The following is a 10,424-nucleotide window of genomic DNA, read 5'->3' on the forward strand; positions in this document are numbered from 1 at the left end:
TTAAAAAAAATCAAACCCATGAACTTGAACTCAAGCCTCAATGATATAAATCAATAGTTTGTTTTTTAAAGGAGATAGATTATCTTTGATACGAATTTTAGAGATAGTCTTAGTCTTCTAAGTACTAAGGAAAATTATATTTGGTTTTGAAGTAATTTATTTGAAACATACATTTTATAGCTTTGAAGGGGAATTTCTCTGACAGCTAATGTGTTGCTAGCTGTCTAGGCTTCCAGTGTATTTAAAAGAAAGGCACTGATAGTTCTGGAAGACAGTCCATGCCTTCTGCATTGAGTTGATTTACCTTCTAGAGGTTCTGCTGATGCAAAAGGAGCGCCTGTGTATCGTAGGTGACCTGACCATCTGTCCACTGTTTGGATTCCCAGACAGTGTGACTGTTTGGATACAGACAGTGTGTGATTTCTCCCTTTCTAAGTTGCTGTGTAGCCTCTAGTCTGATTTTGCTGTGTGGGTTTTGTTTTGTTGTTGTTTTTTTTTTTTTTTTTTTTTTTTTTAAGGCTTGGGTAGCAAACTTTGAAAGACCAAGGATGAATGCAAATTCCCTTCTGGCAAGCCCTACAGGGCTTAGTCCTTACCTCCGCTTTGGCTGTTTGTCCTGTCGGCTCTTTTATTTCAAGTTAACGGATCTGTACAAAAAGGTAAGACTTCTGTGTAGTCAGATATTGTTAGATGCCATGGTTTTCCCTTACTTCTCCTAATAAAATGTTTTTCTTTAATGATGATCTTCAGGTAAAAAAGAACAGCTCCCCTCCCCTCTCCCTCTATGGCCAGCTGTTATGGCGTGAATTTTTCTACACAGCGGCAACTAACAATCCACGGTTTGATAAAATGGAGGGGAATCCTATCTGTGTTCAAATTCCATGGGATAAGAATCCTGAGGCTTTGGCCAAATGGGCAGAAGGCAGGACAGGTTTTCCTTGGATTGATGCAATTATGACACAACTTCGTCAGGAAGGTTGGATTCACCATTTAGCCCGGCATGCTGTAGCATGCTTTTTGACTCGAGGTGACCTCTGGATTAGCTGGGAAGAAGGAATGAAGGTATTGTTTCTTATTCTTGAATTTCTTAAAGTGCTTATTAAACTTTCAGATAGTCACTCTAGAATTGTTACTGTGTGGTGTAAGTTGAATTTTTAACCTTAAGTTGTGGGTAAAAATTGGTTCTGATAAACTAGGTGTGCTGAAATTTTGCTTCTTGAATGTCCCCTTTTACTGGAATGTTAAGAGTGTTTGTTGCAGTCTGAATAGGTCTGAAATTCTTTAAAATTTGAGATTACTTTCTAAGTCTTGATGAATAAACATGGATAACTATTGTAATTTAGATTTTTTCCGATCATTCTGTGTGTGAACAATTTCTGTTTACATCTTGCATCTGCTTCCCTGCAAAGGGGAAGTCCTATGGGAATTAAAGAGAAAACTAGAAACTGAGAATGTCCTTTCAGCAATTTCTAACACTGGGCAAAGGCAACATGATTTGGCTTGAAGGCTCAATGCAGTTAATTTTATGCAAGTATAAGATGCTGAAGTTCACATTTAAGTTTTTGAAGAAAAACTTTTCACATCAAGTTTTTGAAGAAAGCAATGGAATAATTTGCTCTCACTAATTAAGCCTTTGAATCAATTTTAAGTTTTTAGAAGTGTAGCATAACTTTTACTGAGCAATAATAATCTATAAAAACTGAGAATCGGACACTTTTATTTTTGAGATCTAAAAAGTTTTAATTGCCATCAGGATTTTGACCTCATGTTTCTATATGTATATAATCCTAGTCTTAACAACTCAGTTCTAAGCAAACACCTTTCAGTTTAAAAAAATTTGGTTACTTTTGCAGTTCACAAATATAGACATTGAAGATGCACATACATAGGTAACTCAGTATATTACAGATAAATTGCTCTGTAAATTACAGATCCATGGCAGATTGTCCTTACTTTTGCAGTAATGTAGGTCTATGAAAGCCCCAGACTTGTGCAGTGGAGAGATGCTCAGCTCAAGTTTCCATAGCCAGCCAGAAGTTAATCTAGCCTTCCATGTGGTGCTATTTCCAAAGTCTTAATACATGGCAGCATCTAGTGGAACAATTGTGTGCTAGCACTCCTTGTCTGAAGATCTTGTTGCATTATGAGTCACCGTCTGTTTGAAACGTTTTTTGAAAGCACTTTAAGATAAATCTTATTTTAAAAAAAACAACCTTTTTCCCAAGTAGTTGCAGATATTTAGTAAAAGATACTTCTGTAACACTTATTGAGTGTATACAGTGGAATCAATGCATTATTGAGTATATGGAGAGAGAGATCAAGAGATCATTGTTTAATGGTATTACCTTATTTAGACGTTGTATAGGAATAATATTAGTTGAATTTGGGTGGCAGTACTAAGATGTCAAATTCTTAGTGCCTTAGCATGAAGGAAGATGGTTGCTTTGGAACATTTGGGAATTACATAAGTTTGACAAGAAAATCAGAACTTGCAAAAAGTATGTATTAAATAAGTATCAGTTCTTAAAACTACTTCTAGGCGCACCCTTTTTATAAAAGGTCCTTGAGCAGTGTCCTTCACAGAATGAGGCTTCACTCTGCTTTTTGTCAGCCTGCATTGCTAGTGATCTGACTGAGCAGGTAAACTTCCTTTCATACAAGTTAGTACTCTCTGTGTTGAAGATGAAAAAATAATCAGTGCTGGAAGCTTGAATGCTTCACAGTTACTGAGCTCCAGATTTAAAGTAAAACCCTCATATATCTTTCTCATGTTCTGTTTTGTTTTTATAATATAATAGGGGTAGCAGATATGAATTAGTGTTTGGAAGATTTTTTTTTTTCCCCAGTCTTCAGACCAGAATTCATTATCTGTCACACTATTCTTCAGTGTTCTTGGTTCATAATGCCTCCAGGAATTTGAGTGTATTCTCAAAACTGTGACTTGCTAGATGAACTATTAGCCTTCAAGAATACAACTTCTGCATGTTTGTACTGCCCTGAAACTCTTGAATTCTACTTTTAGGATTCCTCACATAGTGAAAAAATGCAGTGCAAGTTGATGTATTCAGACTAGCAATTTGAGTTCAAATTGTACTTTGTATGTTCCCTGTTTTCTGGAAGTTTGCAATGCTTGCTCAACTGTGATGTGATGAAGCAATTCTTCTGAAATCAGCAAATGCCACTTGGAAGCCATAAGGCTCCAGCCATCCTTTGGGGATTTCTTTTTCAACGATGTGTTTATGTAAGAGTGCATAGCTCCTTGAGATGTTTACAAGTTTGTTCACAGGATAAAAGCCTGGTTTTGTATTTTTCCTTTTGTTCTTGAGTTTGGCATTAAGGCATTTGCAATTGCATACTGAGTATTCTGTGAATGCTGCCAGGTAATAAAGAGCTTAAATCAAACTCAGGAGCTAATCCTGAAAAAGTGTCTTGAAAGTATGCCATGCCCAGCCTAACTTGTTGCACTGATTTCTTAAGGTTTTTGAAGAGCTGTTACTGGATGCAGATTGGAGTGTGAATGCTGGAAGCTGGATGTGGCTGTCCTGTAGTTCCTTCTTTCAACAGTTTTTCCACTGCTACTGCCCAGTGGGTTTTGGCAGAAGAACTGACCCAAACGGGGATTATATCAGGTAACTCACAATCCAGAAATTGCAGTGATTGATTCATGGGTTTTGCTTAAGCTATCAAGCAGCTTTATACTTAACATGACCTTTTTACCTTTCTGCTATTTTTTAAAGACGTTATTTGCCAGTACTCCGAGGTTTTCCTGCAAAATACATCTATGATCCTTGGAATGCCCCAGAGAGCATCCAGAAGGCTGCAAAATGTATTATAGGAGTTAATTATCCCAAACCAATGGTAAACCATGCAGAGGCAAGCCGGCTGAATATTGAGAGGATGAAACAGATCTACCAGCAGCTTTCACGATACAGAGGACTGGGTATGATTATAGATGATTTGATTGATTTATTTTTTTTTAAACTTCTCTCACCTTCTAGCAATGTATAATTTAGTGTTATAGCAGTGAGAGTCAAGTCTAAGCTTAGGGGGTGTGGCCCTAAATAAATATTACACGTAACTGAGAAAGGAAGGAGTTGGACGGAAGTGCCTCTCCAAATATTACCTGGATTTTTTTTCAGTGGGTCTTTGGTATTATTTTTGTTAAGCTCAGCCTTTTGTACGTTCTGATAAACTCTCGTACAGTTAATTTTTAGTACCAGTGATTAGAAATTGAATGTGGTTGGTTCATAACTTCAGTGATACTGTATTTACATATGCAAATACTGTTGCAGAAGTAGACACCAACCCAGCCCCTGGCAGACTCTTCCCCTTTGCTCTGAGGTAAACCAGGTGCATTGTACTGCTCAGGAAGATGTGAGCAGTCAGTATGTTCAGACACTGGGTATTGAATCAGGCGATGTTTCACTTAAACCCAACATACTGGATATGTGTAACTAAGGAATATTAGAAAAGGTATGCAGAATATGATGTAGAAAAATTTAAGTAAATGTGAACTAAAATTGTTTGGCAAGAAACAGAAGCAGGCAGGACAGAGAGGTGTTCTTCTGTCATAAAAGTAAACCACTTAAGGGGAGGGTGGAGAATTGGCTATCATAAGGAAAATAGAAAGTTGCACTTGATTTTTTATTTTTTTCTTGCTATCTTTATATATTTTATTTTGTTTTTTAGGTCTTCTTGCAACTGTGCCTTCTAATCCAAATGGAAATGGAAATGGTGGCCTAATGGGCTATTCACCAGGGGAAAGCATTTCTGGTTGTGGTAGTACAGGAGGTCAGTCAAACTTCTTTTGATACATAGAATTTTTGGGACTGAACTACATGAACTTCTTTTATAATGCCCTTGCCATTTTGTATTATAAGAAGGAAACCGCTTTCATAAGACAATTTTGAGTGCAAGTCGCAAATATTTTCTAATTTATTCACTGTTTGATGGTATTTATATAGGCATCTTTAAATTATTTTTTAGTCTCAAATATGCAAATATTTTTCACCTGTGTTTTCCCCCCTCCTAAAATTACTTATTAACTAGTATCAAACAATTTGATTTCAAAAGCATTTGAATATGATTTTCTCCCAGAAGTGTATAAGCATTCTGATACTTATGAGTGACTTGTGAATTTCAAGTGAGAATTATTAACTTGTAAAGTTTTCTAATGCTGCCATTAGATTGCTTACTGGAATTAATTTCTAATTAAAAATAAGAACAATATTAAGATTGTATTAATGGTGTATCTTAAATGCTATATACTCTTTAGACTCTTCAATGTAAAAGGATATAGCAGAACTGGAAATCTACTGGGTTTATATTCTTCATAGGCTTTAGTCAATGTTAGAAGCAAATTGTGGAGGAAGGTGGACCTTACTGTTCTTAGCCAGTACAGTTCTCCTGAAGATTTAAAATACAAACTCCTTAAAGCTGGGTGCTTGAGCTTTTATTTCTTGTAAGTTTAGGATGTGTATAAGACAAGAAGGGTTTATTTTTAAAAAATTGACCTTATGTGCACTCTTTTCTCATTAGAAAGCATTCATGTCTACATGTACTTACACTTTCCTCATCAGAAATGTATTCCTTTTGTATGATGTTGCGTTAATTTGGAAAGACAAAAACCATTAGGGCTTTGGACCTGCAATGAGGTGGTTTGAAAAAAATAAAAAGTTTAAAAGCCATGATAAAAAGAGGGGGTTAAACACCACTCGCTCCCCCCCCCCCCCCATTTTAAATCCCAGACTGGAGTTGTACCTTCTGTTATGTTTAAGTCTTCTCCCTGCCTCTCCAGGAGCTCAGCTGGGAACTGGTGATGGTCATTCTGTCGTTCAGTCATGTGCCCTGGGAGACTCTCATACAGGAACAAGTGGAATTCAGCAGCAAGGTATTATGGCAGTGCCTGTCTGTAGAGGATCTCCAAATGCTTGCAACTATGGAAAAGCAGACAAAACATCAAAGTAGCATGGATAGATTTTGGGTGACAGCTGCTGTCTACAACATGAACTGACGTTGTTTCTGTTCTTGAAACATAGAAATTATTTCTTAGCGTGAACTTGCTTATCTTGTAATTTTTATCTCTAAAGTGCTCATCTAGAGCAGTATTTGTATGTTTTGAGTGGGAGGGATCACAAGTGTGACTAAACAAAAGTTAATAAACATTACCCTAGGCTACTTCAAAAGAAACTGAAATAGAGAAGTTCACCTTGTGTATTGGATAGCAAAATTTGTATGTTATCTTTTCCCTGATTTCATTACCACTCTTTCCATATATAATTAATTTCCACAGTTTTGTGTGGATATCTTTGTCTCTTATTGTGGAAGCAAATTTTTGTTACTTTAACTATACAGAACCTTAAGCTGTGGTTTGTGATAGATCCAACTTGCAATGAAATTTAACCCAACTGTTTGTTTCTTTGCAGTCTTAACAGAGGTGGTGTGTTTACTGATCAGGAAAGGCTGTAATCTGTGTTTTGTTTAAGCATCCAGAACGTAACTGGAACACCGCAACTGTTCAGAACAAGAAACCTTGCAATTGCTTCTGCTGATTGCACTATTCATGCAGAACACTCAGTTTCAAGGTTGCCAGTAGATAGTTTACATGAATCAGAAGAAAGTTCTCATCTTTCTTTTAAGTAACTTGCTTTTTTTGTATTTCCACAACTAAGTTATGCCAGGGATTCATTAGCGTTGCTATAACGAAATAATAAAATGGGTAAGGAGGCTTGGCAGAAGTAATGTCAAAATATATAACAACTTATAATTAAAGGGTTTGGATATACAAGAGTTCTGCTTGTTGCAAATATAATGCATAAATATGTAGGCACTAAATGTTGTTCACTCTGCAGATAGAAGTGCATATATGTTTTAACTGCTGTAGACTACCATGAGGCTTATTTTTCTTTTACATAAGAACTCTTCTGCATTCAGGATAGTTTCTGGCAGTATTTTTCTTGATGATGGAAAATAAATCAATTAGCTCCTTTATGCTGTTGTAAAGAATATGGTTTTACACTTGCTTGCAGCTCTAAATTTTATGTAGTATAATAAATATCTACTGTATCTGAACAGGTTACTGTCAAGCAAGTAGTATCTTACACTATGCTCATGGAGACAATCAGCAATCACACTTATTGCAAGCAGGTAATTTAAACAACAACGAAAAAAAACCCCAAACACTTTTCTTGGATATATAAGGGTGCAATGGAGTCTTAATGTAAACACTGATTTTAAATTATCAGGAAGAACGGCCCTTGGTACTGGCATTAGTGCAGGGAAACGCCCAAATCCAGAAGAAGAAACTCAGAGCGTTGGACCAAAAGTCCAGCGACAGAGCACAAATTAAACTGGTAAGATCTGAGGCACCTTAAAGTTATCAAAGTTCTGTACAAATTTTGTGTCTGTGATAACATTCATGTCGCTGCAGTGCAAAGGATCCTAAACTATTGCTGTAAATATTAATTTGCTGGGGACTGTACAAACAGACAGTACTAAATACTAGCGTTTTTGTGAAGTAGGAGATAGGAAGAAGTTGCAAAAATAGAGCCAGACTGCAGATTATCAAACACAGATCCAGGTGTTAATGAAAGGAAGATGGATAGACTGTAGTTTTAATACATTAGCAGAGCTGCTTAAGTAGCTTCAGTTACTCTCTGCTCCCTCATCTCACCTTAAGTTGTGCCAATAGCATTTTTTGTTGTGAACGTATGGTGACCTGAATCAGGAGACTAAGGCATCTTAAAAGGAAGAGCTCAGGGCCTGGATTAGCTTAGCTACATAACTGGACTAAGCAGAACATGTTTCAGAGAGGTACTTCCAAAAGCCTGCAAAATGCTGTGTTGTTCTTGAGTGTGAAGATGTAGGGACCAGTAAGATTTGAAGACATGAGCCTTTGTCATTGGACTGTAATTGAAGCAGGTTACTCCGACTGCCCAAGTTTGTCAAGCTGTGGTGAAAAAGATTTGAATTTGGAGAAGGCATTGTAGATGGATGCACACAAACAGGTGTGAAAATGTGGAGAGAGAAGCAGAAAACTAGAGTAGGAGTTTATGTGTAAAATCATCAGCATAGAGAAGATAAGTCAATTGTGGTTTTTAGATAAAGTTTGGAATAGAACATAGGAAAGAGAAGGCCAAAATTGTTATACCTCTTCCCCCAGTAAGCTTGATTTGAGAGGAACAAGGAAGATGATCTGAAAAGAATGAAGACTAAATGAAATTAAAGAGTAATTACTAAGTAGGAAAGCCAAATAACGGAGGACTCTGTGAAATAAGAGGGAACAGGATTTCAAGACTGGGAGTGTGGCTGCAAAGGTTAAAGGTGATGGAGATACTTTAAAAAAAAAACAAAACAAAACAAGTGGAGCCTTGGTCCTTATGAAATTTGAAGAATAAGTAAGAATAGCACAACAAGCGAGATAATAGCACATGGAGAGACATTGTTGGAACTGGAAAGCAGGGATTCCATACAACAAATGTAGGAGATACATTCATCATCTCTAGAGATAAAAATGGAAATTCAGTCTACTTCATTTGGTTTTGACAGCAAGATCTAATTTTACTTGTTATAGTGGCAACACTTTGTCAAAGTTACTGCGGTGCATTAGGAACAATTGTGTCATACTGATCTGATTCAGTGCAGAACCCCACAGCATTGTTTCCATAATGCTGTCAATTGAGGAAGTGAGCTGAGACCTTAGTGAGTGATCCATCTGCTATTTTCTCACATAATGGAAGTCCTGCAAACTGCTTCTGTGTTCTCAAACTGGTTTCTGTTACTTGGATGGGCCTGAGTGGAACAATTCCAAGACAGTCTGTGTTTCAGTAGCTGTCTAATCCTTAGTATGTGTAGATTCATTCAGCATCCATGTTTTGTATTGCAGAATTCCTTAGGTGCTCGTGTCTGTGTAGAAGAAGCACCTGCAGAGCGAACGTCTGGTTCCTGTCTAAGCTCTTTTTCAATTGAGAGACAGGTTGGAGGGGTTTTTAGTTTGGCAGAGATGATGATTTTGTTAGGGGTGTTCAAAGCATGCTGCAAAAGCATTATAGTTAATACAAACATCAGCTGAGATCATGCTCAAAAACACTGCTGGCAAAAGGTTGTGCACTTCTGAATAGCACTGAAGTACAGAGTACAGAGGCTTTTGTTGGGTTTCTCTTATTTTGTTTCCTTCTCCTTTTAGCCTTTAAGGTGAGAAATAAGGATTCTGAGTATTTGGGCCAATACATATTGGGACAGGGCTTCCTGCATTGAGAAGGGGGGAAACAATATTGGTCCCTTGGATTACTTCTGTCTTCAAAGACTCACATCAAACTGCTTAAGAATATTTTTTTTCTTTTTTTTTCTTGCAGCTTGATTGGAAGAGAAGTTTGCCACTCAAAGAACACATGGGACAAAATTCCTGCTACTCTGTATTGGAACTAAAGTGTTGTGAGAGTTCATGTTCTAAAATTACATACTTTTTCATAAATTATTTTCAATTGTTCTCAGTTGTTGTAAACAAGTCCAATTTTTGGAATGCATTATTTCTAACTGGCATTTCTATGGTTTTTAACTTTTTAACGACTCTTTCACAAAGGACAAATTGAGTTTTGTATATAAAGTATTTGGTGAAGAATTTGCTAACTTATTGTAAATATAAATATTCATGATTAGTGATAGACCCATCAATATATTTTTGATAATCTTTCATGTATATGGTAGTAGGAAAAGCTATAGTGCTGTTCTGAAAAACAGACGAAAATAGAAAGTTTGGAAGTTTTAAAATTGTTATTATTTTTAGATTCCATACTTGAGCTCTGTATGATCAACTTGATATTTTCATAATGTAAGTGCTTAGGATTGTGTTTAATCAAATAGAGTTGTAACCATAATTAATCACATCTGTATATAAAACATATGCCAATTTTAGTCAAGTTGTAAAATTTTCATGTATATGTCCAGTCCTTGTATTTCTCAGTTGCCTTGTTCAGTAATGACATACCTTGTTAATAAAAGAAAATTGTATATACATATATACATATGTTTGTCTTTTGTGTACTCTATTGCTCCTGTTTATATTTCCAAACAGAGCTTTTTTCAGAAAAGAAGAGAAATATTATTTTTAGATTTAATCTGGAAGTCACAAACAATGAACTATATCACCTTTTACTTCCAAGTTTCATGATACCAAAGCAATATTAAAATTATCCAGGCCTTTTTCTTGAAACTGCATGTACGTATTCTGACCATTAAATATTTTTCACTGGTGTATTTATTGTTTCTTCACAATCTAGGTGTCTTTGTTGGGTTTTTTCCCCTGCTATAATTGCAGTTTGCTTAATAACTATGAAGCCATTCCTGCAATGCATTTAATTAATTTACTGCTTTTTGAGGATGTTGATTTCAGACTTGCTTGAATGCTCAGTCAATACTGTCTCAAA

General features: G+C 36.2%; 1 protein-coding gene across 2 annotated transcripts in view; it reads left to right on the plus strand.

Moving 5' to 3' along the window:
* CRY1 (cryptochrome circadian regulator 1) overlaps nt 1-9,999 on the plus strand; it is a 46,284-nt gene extending 36,285 nt beyond the window's left edge. For both annotated transcript variants that reach the window (XM_062492124.1, XM_062492123.1), the window contains 9 exons: nt 519-659; nt 751-1,062; nt 3,478-3,629; nt 3,738-3,940; nt 4,690-4,791; nt 5,798-5,890; nt 7,075-7,146; nt 7,245-7,352; nt 9,354-9,999. In XM_062492124.1, coding sequence (XP_062348108.1) covers nt 519-659; nt 751-1,062; nt 3,478-3,629; nt 3,738-3,940; nt 4,690-4,791; nt 5,798-5,890; nt 7,075-7,146; nt 7,245-7,348 — 1,179 coding nt within the window. In that variant the 3' untranslated portion in view covers nt 7,349-7,352; nt 9,354-9,999. The remainder of the gene's footprint in view (nt 1-518; nt 660-750; nt 1,063-3,477; nt 3,630-3,737; nt 3,941-4,689; nt 4,792-5,797; nt 5,891-7,074; nt 7,147-7,244; nt 7,353-9,353) is intronic.
* The last annotated feature ends 425 nt before the right edge of the window (nt 10,000-10,424 follow it).

The sequence above is a fragment of the Cinclus cinclus genome, chromosome 4 (genome assembly GCF_963662255.1).
Source record: "Cinclus cinclus chromosome 4, bCinCin1.1, whole genome shotgun sequence".
Lineage (NCBI taxonomy): Eukaryota > Metazoa > Chordata > Aves > Passeriformes > Cinclidae > Cinclus > Cinclus cinclus.